The sequence below is a fragment of the Sus scrofa genome, chromosome 9 (assembly GCF_054392235.1).
Source record: "Sus scrofa isolate SSC_HxYL_T2T_F1_AM1 chromosome 9, Sscrofa_HxYL_maternal_Yorkshire_Landrace_v2.0, whole genome shotgun sequence".
In the NCBI taxonomy this organism is placed as follows: domain Eukaryota; kingdom Metazoa; phylum Chordata; class Mammalia; order Artiodactyla; family Suidae; genus Sus; species Sus scrofa.
The window spans coordinates 126,494,163-126,516,729 of NC_139391.1; the positions used below are offsets into that span (position 1 = coordinate 126,494,163).

The 22,567-nt window shown below is 35.5% G+C and overlaps 1 protein-coding gene across 9 annotated transcripts in view; it reads left to right on the forward strand.

The window, feature by feature from the left end:
- Window positions 1-22,567, forward strand: part of CEP350 (centrosomal protein 350) — a 155,478-nt gene that overhangs the window by 77,704 nt on the left and 55,207 nt on the right. For all 9 annotated transcript variants that reach the window (XM_084977816.1, XM_021063750.2, XM_084977819.1 and 6 more), the window contains 6 exons: window positions 1,692-1,861; window positions 6,368-6,564; window positions 7,162-7,346; window positions 7,811-7,898; window positions 16,163-16,309; window positions 18,051-18,208. In XM_084977816.1, the coding sequence (XP_084833942.1) occupies window positions 1,692-1,861; window positions 6,368-6,564; window positions 7,162-7,346; window positions 7,811-7,898; window positions 16,163-16,309; window positions 18,051-18,208 (945 nt within the window). The remainder of the gene's footprint in view (window positions 1-1,691; window positions 1,862-6,367; window positions 6,565-7,161; window positions 7,347-7,810; window positions 7,899-16,162; window positions 16,310-18,050; window positions 18,209-22,567) is intronic.

A 22,567-nucleotide genomic window follows, 5' to 3' on the forward strand; every position in this document is an offset into this window, starting at 1 on the left:
ACTAAAGCTTTGGGAGTGAAGAAGGGGTCCGTAAACAGTTTGCAGAATTGATAGTTCAGCTGAGTCTTGTATTCATTAGGCAGAGGGGGAAGGAAGGATATGTCCCAAGAGAAAATAGCTTATTCAGAGGATCTCAAAACCTGGTTTGTGATTAGCTACATATATGTATATATTTAGTTAATGGGTAAATTAAAGAAAGCAAAGGGGGAGGAAGGAAAACATTGAACCAGAAAACAAATTCACTTAGTGTTTGTAAATTTGAAGCCTAAGAGAAAGTCAAGAGAAGGTCAGAGCTAGTGATAACAGATTTGAGGCTCACTCCAGATGGTAGTAGTTGAAATTACAGAGATGCATTAGATTTTCCAGGGAGTATACGTAGCAAAAAGAACAAAGGGACCAAAAACAAAACTTTAGGAAGCACCATCATTCTAAGAAAAGATAGAAAAATTAACAAAAAATGGAAGACACACAGGAAAACTTGCTGGGGAGGTAGAAGAGGAGATGAGAGTAAAGTCAGGGAAAATAAGAAAGGAGAGCCCTTTTATTTATCATTTAATTTCGATATAATTTCAAACTTATAAAAACATTGAGAGAATAATACAAAGTTCCCAAATATCTTTCATCCAGGTTGTGTTAGTGATAACATTTTACTACATTTGCTTTAGCAAGTGGAGTTTTTAAAGAAGGAAATAAGGGAGTTCCCCTTTTATTTAGCTCAGTGGTCATGAACCTGACTAGTATCCGGGAGGATGCGGGTTCAATCCCCGGCCTCACTCAGTGGGTTAAGGATCCAGAGTTGCTGTGAGCTGTGGTGTAGGTCACAGACGTGGCTCGAGTCCTGCTGCCTTGCTGTGGCTGTGGCGTAGGCCGGCAATTCCAGCTGATTCAATGCCCTAGCCTGAGAACTTTCATATGCCACGGGTGCGGCTCTAAAAAAAAAAAAAAAGAAAAGAAAGGAAAGAAAGAAAAAGAAAGAAAGGAAATAAGAGGTTAATAACATCATGATGAAAGAAAAGAAATTTTATGTTTGGATTTGACAGAGCTTAAGTAGAGTTTATAAGAACAGTACTAGTGGACTAGTTAGGAATTGAAGCATATTGATAAATTGTGAGGTTGATGAAAAGTAAGGAAGTGGAAACAGCAAGTAGAAATCCCTTTTCCCAATAGAGAGATTTTTAAAATAAAAAGCAAAAAGGGAGTGATAGCCCGAGAATAGTGCTTACCCATCATGACTTTTTTTTTTCCTTTTTTATGGCCGCACCTGTTCCTGGGCTAGGGGTTGAATCAGAGCTGCAGGTGAGGCTTACACCGTAGCCATGATAACACCACATCTGAGCCACATCTGTGACCTGTGTCTCAGCTTGCAGCAATACCGGATCTTTCTCCTTAACCCTTATTTGAGCAAGACCTGTGATTGAACCTGCATCCTCGCAGAGACAGTGTCAGCTCCTTTACCCAATGAGCCACATGAGAACTTCTATCATGACTATTTAGAAGTGAAACCTTCTCTTTTACCCACCTCGTCTAAAACAGTTTCTTCTCAGACTCTACTTAGCATTTTTGTGTTAGAGGTCATTTCATATCTTGATCATAAGGCACATTCTCTTAGCTAAATAAATTTACTTTGCGCTTATGATTCTTATTTTGTTGCTTTTTCCCCCCTGATTTGTTTCCGTAATATCTATAAAAAGGAGTAGTAGTGGTAGCAGCCATCAAGAAAGTCCTTCACTTCACTCTTCTAAGGAAAATGAGAAGAAACTTCATGGTGAGAAGACAGAGAGTTCTGTTGATGAACAGGTTCAGACTGCTGCAGATGATTCTCTGCGAAGCGATAGTGTGCCATCTCTTCCCGATGAGAAAGGTAACTTTCTTTGCACATATGTGTATAATTGCGGAAGCTTCCAGAACCCTTTGCAGTATTTTTGTCTGAGCTACTTAATATAATTAGAACATAGTGATGTTTAAGATAGGGTTTTATGTCCGATATTAAATGTAGCCAGGTGAAACTATGTCAAGTCCATATAGTATGCCAGTGACCTTGCTAATGTTTTACATGATTGTGTGTCGTGAGCCTAAGGGGAGGCGAAACTAAATCTAGGAGAACATGCATGTGAATGGAAAATATATACTCAACACTAAGAAAAATCACTTTTTCCTATTATAGATTTAACATGATCCTAAAAAGGATACATTATTAGTACTTCAAATTTTAAACAATGTAATAAAGATGGTTTCTTATAAATAGTGATAACATGACATATACTCAATAGATTAAAATATATGCTTAACTTTTCCTAGATCATAAACTAAAGTTGTATTCCTATCAAATCAGGGGTAGTATATAATATAGCAAAGAAAACAGAATCTGACAATAAGGGGTACTTTTAAGACATGAAGTCAGCAGATTAACAGCCTCCATTCTAGAATTTATAAGTAACTGGCAGTTAAGCAGTGGTTTTGATTGATAGTTTAGAACTATAGTCTTCAAAGCAGGATGTAGACAGTCTTTGGCATGTAAGAATTAAATATTTAAATTTTAATTTTTTTCATCCTTTAAATTTTTTTGTAAATTTTTATAATGAATACAATATATGGGTATAGTAGTCTATAGCAATGGCAGTCCTAGCTTGCTAATGCAGTTATTGGTACCTAGAAGTGGATTGCCACTATAACAGATACTGAAAGTGTGGAAGTGGCTTTGGAACTGGTTAATAAGTAGAGGCTAGAAAAGCTTTGAGGTGCATGCAGATAAAAGCGTACATTGCCTTGCAGATTGTTGGTAGGAATATGGTCATTAAGGGTGATTCTTATGAGGTCTTATGAAGAGGGAAATGAGGAACATTTTATTGGAAACTAGAAGAAAGGCAGTCTTTGTTATAAAGTGGCAAAGAACTTGACTGAACTTGTTCCAATGTTTTGTGGCAAGTGGGAATAAAAAGTAATGAACTTGGATATTTATTTAGCTGAGGAGATTTCTAAGCAAAGTGTTGATATTATGACCTGGTTTCTCCTTCCTGCTTATAGTAAAACTTGGGGGGGGGTGAGAGAAGAAATTGAAGGGATAATTAAGCACAAAGGAACCAGAACTTGAAGAGGTTTGGAAATTTTTCAGCCTCTCCATATTGTAAAGAGTGAGAAATAGAGTCCTGAAGAGAACAGCAAGGGTGTGACTAGATAGTCACTTCATAAAAAGATTATTCGTAGATTTAATCAGCCATCTCAGCAGGAGCCAAGAGCAGAGATGGGATTGTACCAATGGAGACACAGCCAATTTAGACTAAAGTGCAAGAGACAGGATGAAATATAGGAAGGCTTCCAGACTTTTGGGATTTTTGGGGATTAGACAAGCGAACTATCCAGCTGTGAACATGTCTGTCCTTCAAGAAGGCTAAGGTGGCTAGAATTCACAAGGTAATCACAATCAAAGAAATTAAAACATTAAAAAAACAGTTTGAAGAAGAAAACGTAGGAGAAATTCTAGGTCACTTAGGTTTGGCAATGATTCTTTAGATATAATACCAAAATACATGAAGGAAAAAATGGGTAACGTATACTTTGTTAAAATGTTAAAAGTTCTGCTGTGTGAAAGACATTGTTAAGAGAATAAAAAGCCACAGGCTGTTAGAAAATATTTGTAAATCACATATTGGATAAAAGACATATCCAGAATGTGTAAAGGACTCTTAAAACTCAACAAGGAAATCAACAACCCAGTTAAAAAATGTGCAAAAGATCTGAACAGGCACTTCATTGTAGGAAATATACAAATGGGAAGTAGATATGGGAAAGGTCTTTAATATCATATATCATTAGGGAAATGAAAATTAAAATCTCAATGAGATACTATAACTTGCTTATTAGAATGGCTAAAATCCAAAATGACAACAGATTGGTGGCAAGGATGCTGAGCAGCAGGAACTTGAATTTATTACTGATAAAAATGCAGAATGGGACCTTTGGAAGACATTTTTAGTATTTTTTTAATGACCCAGCATTCATATGCCTAGGTATTGACCCAAGTGATTTGAAAACATATGTCCACACAAAAAGCTATATGCTAATATTCGTGACGTCATTATTCATAATTGCTCAAAATGGGGAGCAGTCAAGATGGCTTATGGGGGAATAGATAGACAAACTAGTAAATGTATACAGTAGAATATTATTCAGCAGTTAAAAGGAACAAGCTATTGATTCATGCTTCAACACAGAATTTTAAGTGAATTTTATTAAGTGAAGGAAACAAGACCCACAAGCCCGCAGATCATATATATTGTATGATACCATTTATATGACATTCTAGGAAAGGCAAAACTATAGGGATGGAAAATGGATTAATGGTTGACTACAAAGCGAATGCAGAGGAGAACTTTTAGTTTGAAACAACTGTTAAATAAATAAGGTATTACATTTTATATGGAATAAGGTATTACATTTTATATGGTTCTGTACGTCCTGAGAGGTTCCAGGATGGAATGCAGCCTGTGACAAATGAACCTAACCATAGTACAAATGAACAGCATAACCACACTGAAGAGGGTAGGGAGGGAAAAGTTGCTGAGCCAAATAACTTTGGAAAATGGTGTTTTTCAGTAGAAATTTTAAGCCTAAATACAAAAGGAACAGTATATAAACACTGTATTCTCTCTCTCTCTCTCTCTCTTTTTTTTTTTTTTTTTGTCTTTTTAAGGCCATCCTCAGCAAATGGAAGTTCCCAGACTAGGGGTCGAATCGGAGCTGCAGCTGCCATCCTCTGCCACAGCTACAGCAGTGCAGGATCCAAGCTGCCTCTATAATCCACACCATAGCTCACGCAGTGCTGGATCCTTTAACCAACTGAGCAAGGCCAGGGATTGAACCCGTATCCATATGGATACTAGTTGGGTTTGTTACCGCTGAGCCTCAATAGAACTCCTAAATTTTTTTTTTTCAGAGGTGGAAAGGTTGGGAGTTCCCGTTGTGGTGCAGTGGAATCGAATCTGACTAGTTTCCAGGAGGATGCAGTTTTGATCCCTGGCCTCACTCAGTGGATCAGGGATCCCGCATTGCCGTGAGCTGTGGTATAGGTTACAGATGCCATTCAGATCCTTCATGGCTGTGGTGTAGGCTGGCAGCTGTAGCTCTGATTCGACCCCTAGCCTGGGAACTTACATAAGCATCAGGTTCACCCTCCCCACCCCAAAAAAGCAAAGATGGGCAGGTTAACAGTTCTTTACGTATATATTAGGGTTGAACAAATAAGTAAATGGATGTTGGATGATGAGAGCTAGGTGTCTCAGTGTTGGAGATGAAAGTTACAGATACACAAAGGGAAGACTAGAATGAACCCTCTGTATTAAATTAGAATCAGAAACATCAGTGTGAATCCATGTTTGGATAGGTGGATGGGTGAAGGAACAATTGTGTGTGTTAATGTGTGTACATGGGTTCATGTACATGCATATATTATTTAGTTCTGTCCACTGATAAAGAAGCAACAATACTCCCAATAGTTGCAAGGACAATCAGTGCCCAGATTATGAATTCTGAATATTCTCCAATAAAAGAAAGCAGAGCTCTTTGGAGATAGTACTGATTTTAGGACTATGCAGGGAAAATATGAAAACCTAGAGTATCTCAAGGTACCAGAAAGTAAGGATGTTCAGGAAACAAGGATTGGGGCAGAGGACATATCAAAAGGCATACAGGAACTGACCTAAAAGAGGTTTCATATTTTTAATTGAGCATGAGATTGATGAGTTTCTAATTTTTTTTTTTTTTTTTGTCTTTTTTGGCCACACCTGTGGCATGTTGAAGTTCCTGGGCCAGGAATTGAATGCTGCAGTTGCAACAATGCCAGATCCTTAACATTGCTCCCAGTTGGGGATTGAACCCATGCCTCTGCAGAGACAATGTTGGATCCTTAACCCACTGGGGCCATGAGGGGAACTCCCAAGTTTCTAAAATTTTTAAATTTCCTTTTTTTTTTTTTTTTTTTTACCTCTAGTGATGTTAATCTTAAAAAAAAATACTTTATTTTGGCCATTTGTACTTTCTTTGTGAATCATCTGATCATGACAATTTCTCATTTTTCTATAGGGATATTAGTGGTTTTCTAATTGATTTGAAAGAGCTCTTCGTATGTGAATGAAGTACATCACACTTTTGCCATATGTCTTGTACTAGTATTTTTAGATATATTAGCTTTTTTCTGTTTCTTGTTTGTAAGGTGAGTGAATTTTGCTTATTATCCCATGCCTATTAATTACTAGTGATCAGTTCTGTGAATTTGTTAGATTATCCCGTAAAGGTGTAGCAAGGGCTACTAATTGGGTATCTACTGAAAACTGTTATGATGGCACACTTTACTTGCTCTGTATTCTTTTAGATTCAACTTCTGTTGCAACAGAATATTCCCTGAAATTTGATGAATCCATGACAGAAGATGAAATAGAAGAAAAATCATTTCGATCTTTACTACCTTCTGAGAGTCATCGCAGATTTAACATGGAAAAGAAAAGAGGCCATCATGATGACTCTGATGAAGAAACTTCACCAGAAAAGCCTACACTGTCCTCTGCCAAGGTGTGTTTCAGTTTACCTGTGGGGATACTTCATAAATAGTTGTGGATGTGTCCTTTCAAAGGTTTGAGGGGTCACTTTGTACTTGAACTCAGTTTTGAGCTACCAGAATGATTTTCCTAAGATAACAGTTTTATGTTATATTTTTGGTATAGAATCTGGCTTTACTTTTCTTATAAAGTAGCATACAAACTTATTCCTTGCAATATTTAGGGCCTTTGAGAATCTGAAGCAAAGTTCATTGGTAGTCTTCAGCTTTTTCACTCGTTTTACTCTTATAGCACCTTATTCCATTTAAAATTTGCATTTATATCATGCTTCTTATTAAATTACAAGCCTTTTGGATTACAGGGACAAATTCTTACCCAGCTATACATTCTTGGGACAGTACTTCACTTAGTTGGGTGAATAAATTAACAGATGAATGTTACTCTTTCTCCTGTGCCTTTTTTTTTTTTGAAGAAAGTTCTCTTCTTACATGGTTGGCAACCTTTTTATATAAATAATTTATTTTTATAAGTACATACCTCTTTTAATAGAGTTAATTACATTCCAGAAGGTTTAGATGGTGGTAAACATGACCTAAACTCTCTGCTTTAGGAGCTGAGCATGCCATTCTCAGGAGGACAAGACAGCTTTTCTAAATTTACTATGGAGATGGTTCGACAGTATATGAAAGAAGAGGAAATGAGGGCAGCTCACCAGTCTTCACTCCTGCGTCTCCGTGAAAAGGCTTTGAAGGAGAAAACTAAAGCTGAATTAGCCTGGCTAGAGCATCAGAAAAAGTACGTTCTTTCTGGGAATATAGTTTTGACTTCAAAACTGAAAGGAAATGCTTTGTTTTTAAAGATGTTTTAATTTCCTCATTTAATTTGATTTGATCAACCCAGTTTTTCAAGTTAGAAATATGGCAGTCCTCCTTAATCATGTTGCTTTCAGGACCTCCTCATGTAAATTTTCTTTGCATTTCTCTTTTGTCACTTAACAGGCTCATATTGTATTTTATAATTAAGTTCTTTACTGTGCTGTAAATTTCTCAAAGCTATTTTATCTTTAAAGGACATAGCCTGGGGTTTCCATATATCACATATGCAATAAAATATTTGTTAGAATACGAATTATTACATGCAGCAGCTGTTTTCCACATTTGAAAATCTTAAATGGGTTATAGACATTTTAGTGGTTGAGAATTCTTGACATTAGAATAGAAATTTAATCTAACCTTTGTCTCAATGGGAAATAATTGCAGACATCTACGAGATAAAGGAGAAGATGATAAAATGCCCCCACTTCGCAAGAAACAGCGTGGTTTGCTCTTAAGGTTGCAGCAAGAAAAGGTATGTTAGGAAAAATACTCCCTTTTTTTTTTTTTTGGTCTTTTTTGCCATTTCTTGGGCCTCTCCCGCGGCACATGGAGGTTCCCAGGCTAGGGGTCGAATCGGAGCTGTCGCTGCCAGCGTACGCCAGAGCCACAACAATGCAGGATCCGAGCCGCGTCTGTGACCCACGCCACAGCTCATAGCAACGCCAGATCCTTAACCCACTGAGCAAGGCCAGCGATTGAACCCGCAACCTCATGGTTCCTAGTTGGATTCGTTAACCACTGCGCCACGATGGGAACTCCTAGGAAAAATACTCCTTTAAGAAGACTTGAGATGACAAGTTAGATTGTAGAATCTATTAATTTGCCTAATCTCTTTTTCTTATTATTATATTAAAGCAAATTTAGTGAATTGCCACTGCTTATGCCTACTACTGTAACTATAGGAAGTGCTTGGTAGTCTACCATATTTCTTCTAAATTAGGATTGTGTTTCTCTGCCAATTTAATACAATATAGAGTCAAACCTGCCTTCATTTAGTTTGAAAAATAGTGTTTTGAAATGCATAATAAAAAATTAAGATGTTTGTGAGTCTATTTGGATTAATATTCTAGTCACTTTTTCTCCAAATAGATTTTGAAGACATATTAATTATGAATTGACAAATATTTTGGCTTAGTGGACTCAGAAAGACCTGTGATTTGGATCCCAGAGAGGCAGCATGGTGTAGTGGCTAAGAATTCAGGCTCTAGAGTCAAATTGCCTAGGGTTAAAATCCCAAATCTACCAATTAGTAGTTGTATAACATTGGAGAGTTACTTAACTTTTCTGTGTCTCAGTATCCTTATCTATAAGCTGAGCATGATAATGATAAGATACTTTGTAGCATTGTTGAGAGAAATAAGTAAGGTAATACATAAACTTAGAACAGGCCTTGGCACAATGATAAGTACTCAATAAATTTAGTTATTTGAATTCCAGCTTTGTGAATTCCAGCTGTGTAATCAAGGTCAAGTTTAAGCATCTCTGAAACTTAATTTCCTCGTCTGTTGGCGTGAGATTATACTTCATATGGTGGTTGTGAGGATTAAATGAAGTAACATTGGTAAAATGTGTTTCACTTTGCCTGATAAGTATTTCATAGGTGCCAGTTTTCTTTTCCCTTATTGACCTGTTGGCAAGTACTAGATACTGTGTTGGATGATCTACGAACTTAGTCATTTGAGTGGTATATTGAGATATTACTTAAATTTTTTTCTAACTTCAACTAGGAAACATCACTGATCATACGAAATTGACAAACTTTTCTTTTTTTTTTTTTTTTTTTTTTTTTTTTGGTCTTTTTAGGGCTACATCCACAGCATATGGAAGTTCCCAGGCTAGGGGTTGAATTGGAGTGTAGCCACTAGCCTGTGCCACAGCCACAGCAATGAAGGATCCGAGCCACGTCTGCAGCCTACACCACAGCTCTGGCCAACGCCAGATCCTTAACCCACTGAGCAAGTCCAAGGATTGAACTTGTGTCCTCATGGATACTAATCAGGTTGGATTCCTCTGAGCCACGATGGGAACTCAACTTTTTTTTAAGGAGTTACATCTTTATCATCCAGAAAAACTGGTTTAAAAATAACATAGAGTTCTTCCTTAGTTAAAATAAATAATTTCTTACAATATTACAGTTTTCTTTTGTAAAATTAAAAAAAACAGCTGGATTTACAAATATTTTCTCAGTCTGTGGACTTGTTTTCACTTTCCTAATACTGTGCTTTGAGGCACAGAAATTTTAATTTTGGTAAATTTTTTTCTCAAATATTTTTATTTTTAGGGGGGTGATTTTTTTTTCCATTATAGCTGATTTACAGTGTTCTGTCAGTTTTCTACTGCACAGTGAGATGATTCAGTCATACATACATGTATACATTCTTTTTTCTCACATTATCATGCTCCATCGCAAGTGACCAGACATAGTTCCCTGTGCTATATAGCAGGATCCCATTGCTTATCCATTCCAAAGGCAATAGTTTACATCTATTAACCCCAAACTCCCAGTCCCTCCCACTCCCTCCCCCTCCCCCTCGGCAACCAGAAGTCTATTTTCCAAGTCCATGAGTTTCTTTTCTGTGGAAAGGTTCATTTATGCCATATATTAGATTCCAGATATAAGTGATGTCATATGGTATTTGTCTTTCTCTTTCTGACTTACTTCACTTAGTATGAGAGTCTCTAGTTCCATCCATGTTTCTGCAAATGGCACTGTTTTGTTTTTTTTATGGCCAATTAGTATTCCACTGTGTATATGTACCACATCTTCTTAGTCCAGTCAGTATGAGAGTCTCTAGTTCCATCCATGTTTCTGCAAATGGCACTGTTTTGTTCTTTTTTATGGCCAATTAGTATTCCACTGTGTATATGTACCACATCTTCTTAGTCCAGTCATCTGTCAGTGGACATTTAGATTGTTTCCATGTCTTGGCCATTGTGAATAGAGCTGCAGTGAACATGCGGGTGCATGTGTCTTTTTCAAGGAAAGTTTTGTCCGGATATATGCCCAAGAGTGGAACTGCTGGGTTATATGGTATTCTATGTATAGTTTTCTAAGATACCTCCATACTTTTCTCCATAGTGATTGTACCAATTTACATTCCCACCAACAGTGCAGGAGGGTTCCCTTTTCTCCACACCCTCTCCAGAATTTGTTATTTGTGGACTTACTGATGACCATTCTGACTGGTGTGAGGTGGTATCTCATAGTAGTTTTGATTTGTATTTCTCATTCAGTGATGTTGAGCCTTTTTTCATGTGTTTGTTGGCTGTCTGTATATCTTCCTTGGAGAAATCTCTGTTCAGGTCTTTAGCCCATTTTCAATTGGGTTGTTGACTTTTTTGCTGTTGAGTTGTATAAGTTGTTTGTATATTTTAGAGATTAAGCTCTTGTTGGTTGCATCGTTTGAAACTATTTGCTCCCATTCTTTGAGTTGTCTTTTGTGGGTTTTTTGTTTGTTTGTTTGTTTTTGTGATTTCCTTTGCTTTACAAAAGCTTGTCAATTTGATTAGGTCCCATTGGTTTATTTTTGCTTTTATTTCTGTTGCTTTGGGAGACTGACCTGAGAAAACATTTGTAAGGTTGATGTCAGAGAATGTTTTGCCTATGTTCTCTTCCAGGAGTTTGATGGTGTCTTGTCTTATATTTAAGTCTTTAAGCCATTTTGAGTTAATTTTTGTGCATGGTGTGAAGGTGTGTTCCAGTTTCATTGATTTACATGTCTGTCCAGTTTTTTCAGCACCCCTTGCTGAAAAGACTGTCTTTTTCCCATTTTATATTCTTGCCTCCTTTGTCGAAGATTAATTGACCATAGGTGTCTGTGTTTATTTCTGGGCTCTCTGTATTCTGTTCCATTGGTCTTTGTGTCTGTTTTGGTACCAGTACCACACTGTCTTGATTACTGTGGCTTTGTAATATTGCCTGAAGTCTGGGAGTTGTGCCTCCTGCTTGGTTTTTGTTCCTCAGGATTGCTTTGGCAATTCTGGGTCTTTTATGGTTCCATATAAATTTTTGGATTGTTTGTTCTAGTTTTGTGGAAAATGTCATGGGTAATTTGATAGGGATTGCATTGACTCTGTAGTTTGCTTTGGTAGTATGGCCATTTTTGTAATATTAATTTTCCAACCCAGGAGCATGGACTATCTTTCCAATTCTTTGCATCCTCTTTAATTTCTTTGATTAATGTTTTATAGTTCTCAGCATATAAGTCTTTTACCTCCTTGATCAGGTGTATTCCCAGGTATTTGATTTTTTGGGGTACAATTTTAAAAGGTACTGTATTTTTGTATTCCTTTTCTAATATTTCGTAGTTAGTATACAGAAATGCGACTGATTTCTGAATGTTAATCTTATATCCTGCTACTTTGCTGAATTCGTTGATCAGTTCGAGTAGTTTGTGGGTTGAGTCCTTAGGGTTTTCTGTATATAGTATCAGGTCATCTGCACACGGAGACAATTTTACCTCTTCTCTTCCAATTTGGATACCTTTTATTTCTTTTGTTTGTCTGATTGCTGTGGCTAGGACGTCCAATACTATATCGAATAACAATTGTAAGAGTGGGCATCCTTGTCTTGTTCCAGATTTTAGTGGGAAGACTTTCAGCTTTTCTCCATTGAGTATTACATTTGCTGTGAGTTTGTCATAAATGGTTTTATTATGTTAGGTATGTTCCCTCTGTACCCACTTTGGTAAGAGTTTTGATCATGAATGGATGTTGGGTTTTGTCAAATGCTTTTTCTGCATCTATTGAGATGATCGTGTGGTTTTGGACTTTTCTTTTGTTAATGCGGTGTACGATGTTGGTTGATTTGCGTATGTTGAACCATCCTTGTGAACCTGGGATGAATCCCACTTGGTCGTGGTGTATAATTTTGGTGAATCTTTTATTACATGCCTGTGATAACACTTTCAGTTTTTGTTAGTTTGAGGTTATACTTGTTTTGCCTTCATTTTTTTACTTCATTTTTGAAGGTTATTTTTACTAGGTATAGAATCATTTTCTTTTAGAATTTTTAATATTTTCTATTGTTTATTGCTTTCCATTGTTTTTATGGAGAGGACAGTTGTCTTGATGTTCTTTTGAAGACTGCTTTTGAGATTTTTTAAAAGTTGTTTTTTATTTCAAGTGTGCAGCACAGTGACTGAGTTATTCATGTGTATTCTTTTTCAGGTTCTTTTCCTATATAGTTTATTACAAAATATTTAGTATCGTTCTCAGATCTGTTTAGTAGGTCCTAGTTGATTATTTTATATATAGTATTCTGTATATGTTAACTCCAGCCTCCTAATATATTCCTTCCCCCTCCTTTTTCTTTTTCTTTTTTCTTTTTTTAGATTCCACATTTAAGTGATATATGGTATTTGTCTTTGTCTGGCTTATTACTTTATTTAGAATGATAATCTCTAAGTCTATCCATGTTGCATGCAAATGGCATTATTTCATTCTTTTTTACGGCTGAGTAATATTCCTATGTGTGTTTTTTTTTGTGTGTGTGTATGTGTATGTATAAATCATATCTTCTTTATCCATTTATCTGTTGATGAAAATATAGGTTACTTCCATGTCCTGGCTATTGTAAATAGCGCTACAGTGAACATTGGGATGCATATATCTTCTCAAATTATAGTTTTCTGTGGGTATATGCCCAGGAGTAGGATTGCAAGATCATATGGTAACTCTTGTTCAGTTTTTTGAGGAACCTCCATACTGTTCTCCATAGGGGCTATATCAGTTACATTCCTACCAGTAGTGTAGGAGTGATCCTTTTTCTCCACACCCTCTCCAGCATTTATTACACTTGATCTTAGCCAAAAGGCCAAGAAGTGATCCCAGCATTTATTATTGGTAGGATTTTTGACGATGGCCTAACAGCATATTTCTGTAAGAAAATATAGCACTACAAGGAAAAGAATACATTAAATATCAGGACTCTCCAATCCCATGCAACTGTCCAGTAATGGTAATGTTCTATATCTCGATTATCCAGTGTGGTAGCTATTAGCCACATGTAGCTATTAAGTACTCATGGATGCGCGTTGTGTTCATTAACCACTGAACCACAATGGGAACTCCTGGAATACCATTTTTACTTGAAAGAGTTTTATTCAGAGACAGACTGTGCTCATTCAGTTAGGGTATTTAACAGTCATTTTTTCAAAAATGAAGAAAGTGTGCTTGTCACTTAAAAGAAGGCAATTGACAGTATTTGTTACCAATGATAATATTCAAACTTTCAAGCAAATGTCAGATTTTTAAAAAATTTTTACATATTGCATAATAATACTGAAGATTTTTTGAGATTACAGTGATAGTAATAAATGCAATTTGTTAATTCTGTATAATATGTCAACATTTGGAAGATCTGCATAACTCAGTGAACTAAACATTTTCCAAATGACCAATGCATGGTCTTTAAAAAAAAAAAAAATCAAGCCATGGTCAGGGAAGGGATAAATTAGGAGTATGGGACTAATAAATACAAACTACTATACATAAAATAGATAAGCAACAAAGATTTACTATATAGCACAAGAAATGATATTCAATATCTTGTAATACCTTTAATGGGAAATAATCTTGAAAAAAAAAGTATCACTGAGTTACTGTGCTGTGTCCCTGAAATTAATGTAATGTAAATCAACTATATACTTCAATAAAAAAATTAAAAAATTTAAAACCCCCTAAAAACAAACAAATCAAACCACACAATAAATAGACATATAAACATCTAAATACTATTCTTTCACTAATTGGGGGGGGTTGTTTTAGAAAATATAGTTATTTTCTTAAAAATACGAATAATGCTATGGTATATTCATGAGAGAATGAGAGTGAAAGGGCAAATAGTATCTTAGTATTATGAAGATAGTTTGACCCTGAGAGTCTCCAGAAAGATCTCAGGAGTCCCCAAGGATCCATGGATATTCTAGGAACTGGTGCTTAAAAGGAATTTATGCATGTGCCCAAGAAGACAAAGAGTATAAGGCTGTTGCTTATAGCATTGTTTGTAATAGTAGACAACAACCTTTTCTAACCATATGGGTAATAGATAAATGAAATACATATACCTCCAGTGTAATTTTATGCAGCATTTAGGCAATGTTTAGCAAATAAAACAAGATTGAAAATAAGTATGTATCGTATTATTTATAAAATATTTTAAAACATACAAACCAAATAGTATATATATTTTTACAGGTAAGTACAAATATTTGTAGAAGAATTTTAAAAGAATGTCCTGGAAGGATATGTACCATGATAGTGGTTACCTCTACGGAGTCGGGGTAGATGGTTGCAAACTGGTGTTATCTGTAATGTTTATTTCTTTACCAAATTAAAAACTAGGTGAAAATATGACAGAATATTAACAGTTGTTAATTTGGGATTTTAGAAATTAGGTGTTTATTGTGCTCTTTTTGATAGTTTCAGAAATCAAACATGATTAAAAGAAATTATAAGTAGCAAGTTATTTATATCTGTATTATGCTTACTTTATTGACAAGAAAACAGATTACTACAAACTTATGAAAACAAAAATAGTCTGTTAAATTTTAACCGTCATTAACAGTGAAATGTATCATTTTTTTCTACTTAATTAGCAAGAGAAAACAGTAATAACCTGTGTGGAAAATTTGGTGCAATGTAGTCTTAAATTTTCTGGTGTCATTTTATGTGGATAAAATTTCTTTTTGAAAGCAATTTTTTAAACTTTTTTTTTCCTTTTTATGGCTGTATCCGTGGCATATGGAAGTTCCTGGGCCAGGGGTCGAATCAGAGCTGCAGCTGCAGGCCCACACCACTACCACAGCAACACTGGATCTGAATTATATCTGCAACCTATGCTGCAGCTTGTGGCAATGCCTAATCCTTAACCTGTTGAGCGAGGCCAGGGATCAAACCCTTATTCTCAACAGAGGCAAAGTTGAGTCCTTAACCTGCTGAACCACAACTAGAACTCCTATTTTAAGGGCATTGAAATGATATTCTCTTTGACTTGTTCATCCTAGTTTCTGGAGTCTCTCCTAAAGAACTGATCTATAGTATGAAACAATTATAGGTATAAAAGCATTATTTGGGATGGAGTTTAGCAACAGAATAATGGTTACATCAATTAGTTTACTTGTTATGCAGTTTTTAAACAAATAAGTGTAAAGGCTGAATGGCACTATGAAAAAATGTGAAGGGTATGTTAAGTTTTGAAAGGAGATATGAAATTATCTGTCTGTTGTAGTTATAATGAAGCGATTGTGGGGAGGTCCTGTTGCGGTTCAGCAGTAACAAGCCTGACTAGTATCCATGAGGATGCTGGTTTGATTCCTGGCCCCATTCCGTGGGTTAAGGACCTGGTGTTGCCGTGAGCTATGGTGTAGGTCGCAGGCGAGGCTCAGATCCTGCATTGGTGTGGTTGTGGTAGAGGCCGGCAGCTGCTGCTCTGATTCGACCCCTAGCATGGGAACCTCTATATGCTGCACGTGTGTGCCTAAATAAATAAATAAATAAATAAAAATAATAAAAGCCAAAAAAATTAAGGAATCATATTAAATTATTTTAGAGCGATGGAGTTAACATGACTTTTTCTCTCCTTCACTGCTTAAAAGTTTTCATTGTTACTTTTATCTTGAAATGCTATATATATTTATTTTTGATATATGTGATGATTTGAGTTTCTTTTTAAAATATTACTTTGGACCAGTCTTAAACAAATTTCAATCCCTCCCCTAACTCTTTAAACCTTAGGCGGAAATTAAACGTCTTCAAGAAGCCAATAAGGCAGCTCGGAAGGAAAGACAACTTATTCTTAAACAGCAGGAAGAGATTGAAAGGATCCGACAAACCACCATAAAACTACAGGAGAAGTTGAAGTCTGCAGGGGAGAATAAATTGGTAAATTACAAAAAAATTATTCTTAGTTTGTTTTCTGCATCATGTTTGTTGGTAATACCTAACCCTACCTCATCTTCTCATATGATGGGTATTTTCATTTTAGCACTATGATACAGCAATGCCCCAGGTTAAAATTCTGTGTAATTTGCCTTTATGTAAAGTGAGAAGTTTTTTTTTTCCCCATAGAATATTCAAGTTTTAAAAGGGACACTTAGCTTATATGTTAGTTTAATTTTTTTTTCCATTTATATACTTAGTTGGGATAGAGAGTCTTGGTTTTGTTTATCAATCCAAATATATGCCTCAGAATTAATGGGAGAGATTATTTTTGCTCTTTATAGAGTACTTATTTGAGCTGTCTAATGTAATGATAAAAGGTTCAAAGGAGATATTCAGACAAAAACAAAATTTGGACCTATTCTGAAATACTATAAAGTCACAGTATAGTGTTGGAAAACCCAGACCGTATAGCAATATAGGTAAATAAATCTCTTAATATTCACTGATTTGCTTTTTCAAATACAGTTTAAATTTTGAGACAGTCTCAAATTTATAGAAAATTTCAAACACAGTACCAAGAACTTTGTTGCCAACAAATTAAAACTGACACATTCCTACTCTTTAATCTAAAACACTGTTGAAGTTTCTCCAATCGTCACAATAATATTCCTTATATCAAAAGGAAGTTCAGAAGCACATATTGCATTTAGTTTTCATATCTGATTAGTCTCTTTCAGTCTTGAAATGTTCCTTGACTCTCATTACCTTCACACTGTGGAAGATTACATGCCAGATATTTTGTAGAATGTTCTTCAAGTTGGATTTGTCTGATGTTTCCTCGTAATTAGATTCATGTTGTGCATCTTTGGCAGGAATATCACAGAAGTGCTGCTTTGTTCATCTCTGCATTTGATCAGGTGGCACCTGACTCTGAGTTATCCCATTACTGGTGATATTGACTCTATCACTTGATTAAAGTGGCATCTGTGATACTTCTTTGTATAGTTACTCTTTCTCTTTGTTATTAATGAGTACTTTGCGTGGAGGTATTTTGAGACTATATCAATTCTGTTATTCATCAAACTTTATTCTTTATATCAGTATGGACTCACAGATTCCTATTTTACTCAGCATTATAAAATGTTACTATCATTATTTGTTTTGATGCTCACAAATTATCCCAAATTGAGCCATTAGGAGCCTCTTCAAGCAGGTTTTGGTGTCCTTTTGGCATGTATCCATCAGTCTTTGAGCACTTCCATGTTTTTTGGAACAAGGTGTTTCAGGGTTATCTATCTTTTACTTTCCCTGCCTCAGCCTTGGAATCAGCTGTTTCTCTAAGAAGGATAGGGTTTTTTTTGAAATTATTAGTATATTTATTTGGCCGTACCCACATCATACCAATGACCCAGGCCACTGCAATGACAATGCCAGATCCTTAACCCACTGTGCCACAAGGGAACTCCCAGGATAGTTATTTAGAAATCAAGATCTAATGGTAGGCATGCTCATTGCTATTAAGATTTTGTTTCTTCTAAGCAACAAATCTAGGTCTGTTTAAGTACACATGTATACATTTTACCTATGTGATATAATTTTGTCCTTTTAAGTAATATCTTAATTTCAGCTATTTTACCAATATTTTTTAAAGGTAAATTAATTTTGAAAATACAGTGTTTAAATCAGTTTAAGATCTTAAATTCCAGTAAAATTATAACACTTTACCCCTTTTTGTTTGCAGGACTCTCACAGCGAAGATGATACAAAGGATAATAAGGCCACTAGTCCTGGTCCAACTGACTTGGAGACCCGCAGTCCTTCCCCCATATCAATCTCCAGCAGTGAAACTAGCAGCATTATGCAGAAACTGAAGAAAATGAGAAGCCGCATGGATGAAAAGTAATTCATTTTATAAATATATCCTGTTTACACTGAAAGCAACAAATAATATAGTATTTTATGGATTCAGTTGCATTTTAGCATAGTTATTAGATCAACCTAGAAGTCAGTAACTGTAGACCTTCCTTATAAAACAAATTTTCTTGATTTTAAATACAGCCATATTTCTTATTCTAAAAACCCAAGTCATATTTGCACATATACCCATGAGAGTGTTTTCTTTCATTAAAATTTATTTAATTTTATTATTACTATTATTATTATTTTTAGTCCTTTGTCTTTTTAGGGCTGCACCCGCCACATATGGTGGTTCCTGGGCTAGGAGTCAAATCAGAGCTGTTGCTGCTGGCCTATGCCATAGCCACAGCAATGCCAAATCTGAGCTGCATCTGTAACCTATACCACAGTTCACGGCAACACCACATCCTTAACCCACTAAAGGAGGCCAGGAATCGAACCTGCAACCTGATGGTTCCTAGACAGACTCATTTCCACTGTGTCACAGTGGGAACTCCCTTTAAAATTTATAAGTGACTATGAAATTTTTATCCTCTCTGAAATCTGGATATGTCTGTTGACTTGGGGGAGCAATTTAATTGTATATTTTGAAGTATTGTCCTGTGATTCTCTGACAACTTTCAGGCTTATTCAAGTAGAAGAGTGAAATTTTAACCTTATGAGTGGGTCTGAATTGCTCAACTGAAACCAAGAAGTCTGAAATTCTCCTGGGCTGGTGAATGATTTGGCAGTCTACCATTCTTATAAAACATTGCAAAGTATTATTTTTTAAAAGCTCTTAAAGAAAGTTACTCCTGGAGTTTCCTTTCGGCAAAGCAGGTTAAGGATCTGGCAGTTGTCACTGCAGTGGGTTGGGTCACTGCTGTGGTGTGGGTTTGATCCCTGGCCTGTGAACTTCTGCATGCTGCAGGTGCTGCGGAAAAAAAAGAAAGCTCCTTCACCTTTGACCATACAGGATGACCTTTACATGAGAGTTTACTCCCTTGCATGTACATTTAATTAAATATGCTTGTAAAGCAGCTTGTTAGTGGACTATTCTCTACTTTCTGTATATATGCAAGAGAGATTCATTACAATTTTTGTTGATTGCTACTCTATTTTGGGTTAGCAATTTGAACCACACATTGAACTTAAGTCTGTACCTTGATATTCTTTAGCAATATACTACTTACCACCAAATTTAATAATACTCTATATGTGACATCAGCCTGTGATTTAATTAGTTCCTAAAGAGTCAAGCAGTTGAAAGTCAAAGCTTACTTATCAGAGGTACAGTGTTGTACACTGGCACTTCATTGCTTAATTGAAATTGCATTTCAGTAACTTAAAATTAGCATTTTATAACTTAAAAATACCTAAATTGATTGTGAGAATAAATTTTAAAATATAAATACAAATTTTTGAAATAAAAAATATAAGGGAGTGAACACTGAATATTTGTAAATATTAAGTATTCATTTTGTATGATATTCATGGGATAGACCAATTAAGGCTTATTCAAATAGGAATTCTTTCTTCCTTTCTTGATAACATTTTCCAGTAGCCTATGTGGGCATACTGGATTGCCCCAAGGATCTTTGAATTTAGAATAATCTATTTTACAGATTTTCATAATTGATTTGACATTTTATATCTACCTCTTAATGTCTTTGGATCATAAATGCTGGTGAAAAGACAGCTTCAGGAGTTCCCATTGTGGCGCAGTGGTTAACGAATCCGACTAGGAACCATGAGGTTGCGGGTTCAATCCCTGGCCTTGCTCAGTGGGTTAAGGATCCAGTGTTGCCGTGAGCTGTGATGTGGGTTGCAGATGCGGCTCGGATCCCGCGTTGCTGTGGCTCTGGCGTAGGCTGGCAGCTCAGCTCCGATTCGACCCCTAGCCTGGGAGCCTCCCATATGCCGCGGGAGTGGCCCAAGAAATGGCAAAAAGACAAAAAAAAAAAAAGAAGAGACAGCTTCAGGGGAAATTTCTGCATTGATTCTTTGTCTATACCAGTAAGATCTTCATTGCTAGTCTTTATGAATAATATTCTAATAATTTAATCACATCTGTAGAAGGAACTTGCTAAATCCTAGTCTGTGAGATTAGTCAGTTTATGTGGTGTTTATTTCAGATTTGGTTAAAGCTGTAACAGTCCTAAATAACAAATAAAAGGTTGAATTATTGACTTTGTTTTAAATTTTGTTATTTTATCAGAATCCAAAATATTAAACACCTAGACTTTTTGTATTATTGCTGTATTTTAGTCAACTCCCGCAGTAAGCTTTTGGGAAATTTGTCAAAGAGAATAGGCCTTGAAACATTCAGTGACTTCTTGATTCGTTGTTTGAAACTTTGCAGTTGTGTTTGTGGTAGAGAGTGGGTAAGAATAGAGGTTTCGGAGAAATTAGTTTTAATGTTTGGAAGATGATGCTGAAATCTGAGAATGAACTGGAGTATTTTCCATTATTAGCAATGCATTAAAAAGGAAAATTACTGTTAAGTACCTTAAAAAAAAAAAAATCTCCAGAACAAAGTACAGTTGATCTTTTAACATGGGTAAGGGGGAGGGTGTGTGCTGAAAGTGCCAACCTTCCATGTAGTTGAAAATGCACCTGTAACATGTAGTTGGCCCTCCATGTTCATGGTTCCTCTGTATTTGCAATTCTACATCTGCAGATTCAACCAACCACAGATCATTTAGTATTTACTATTGACATGGTCCTGTGCACTTCAACCCCCGTTCAAACCCCTGTTCAAGGGTGAACTATAATGTGAAAACTAGTTTTTGAATACCATTCAGATTACCAAAGCTTTAGAGTTAGATATCCTTCAAGAATGTTGGAATGTCAGCTCAGTAAATAGAGCGAGTTAATTTTGTAGTCATTTGCTACGGTAGACAACAATAATAAAATCGCTTGAGCCTTTGCTATTAGGCACTATTATTCTGTAGATTAGCAAAGGTGATCTTATAAAAGATTACTATTTTATTAATATAAAATACCTGAAAGTAGTCATCCTTCTCACTAAGTTTAGTTAACTTTTGGGGGAACTTTTTCATTGTATATTACTATTTATTGTTAGCTCTGAAGCTTGATTTTGTAGTAAGTTCTTCTGAAGTGATCAAACTATTCTTGGCTATAATGAAAGATAAGATTTCCTTCTGTAATGTTTCACTGAAACAACAATGCTTTTTTTTTAACTTAGAATTTCTAATCTCTGGCTTTTCTTGACCTCTCTACTGAGTTGACATCTTAGAAATAGTTTCCATTTCTCAGGATGGTGAAAAGCAAAAGAAATTTAAACTATGAAAGAGGTTAGTAATAGTGAAAATATGTTCACAGAAGCCACAGACTGAATAGCTCTCAGTATTTTGATAATTATTGGTAAATGAAAATTGAATTTTGTTTACTGTTGTGAGGGGCATTGTTTACAGTATAAAGTGGATCACCTATAATTAAACAGATATTCATGGGAAAAAGAAAACATGCAATTGACTTTTCCTGTTGTGTTGCCAATTCTATTTTAGAAACATTATTTACCGAGCAAATGAAACACTGAAAGAATAGTGTTATCTTTCACTTTAAGTGTTAAAATAGGACACAGTGCATTTTTTCTTTCATTTATTAATAGAAGCTTGTTCTTCTATATTATTTATTAATTGTATACTTATTTCCTCATTATTTATTGGGAAATGTGTGCCTATGCTAGGCTGCAAGGGATATGAAGATCAATCAAACATAAAACCATGTCCTTGAAAAGCTTATATTGTAGATGGAAAAAAGAACAAATAGCAGGTTCCTTCAGAGAAGTATGTATAAATCCATTGCTTAGGAAGATCAGAAAAGGAAGAAATTTTTACTGAAAAGAGTATATCAAAGAAATTTTCATGAATGATTGTCCAAAGAGTTAAAAACACTTTGGATTTGCTAGTGAAGAATTTGCTATTCCATTAAAGAAGACATTTTTATTAGAATTTCAAGTAATATAATAAATATCAACGCCTTAAATTAGAAATGTAATTTTCTTAGACTAAGTGTGGTGGATGAATAAACCCTGATAGTCTAATAATGTGCTTTTATTTTCTTCCTAGACTAGGGATAATGTACCTGTATTATTTTATTTAAGTATATGCAAATTATTACACAATTTAAGGTAATAGAATAGATTTTGCTGTGGAAAAATAGATTGCATTTTCTTTTAGGTTAGTGCTTATCCATATCCTCATTTATCTTCCTTCTAATGTATTCTAATTGGAGCTACAGCTGCCAACCTACAGCAGAGCCATAGCAACAGTAGATCCGAGCCAATATTCAACTTACACCACTGCTCACAGCAACACCACACATCCTTAACCCACT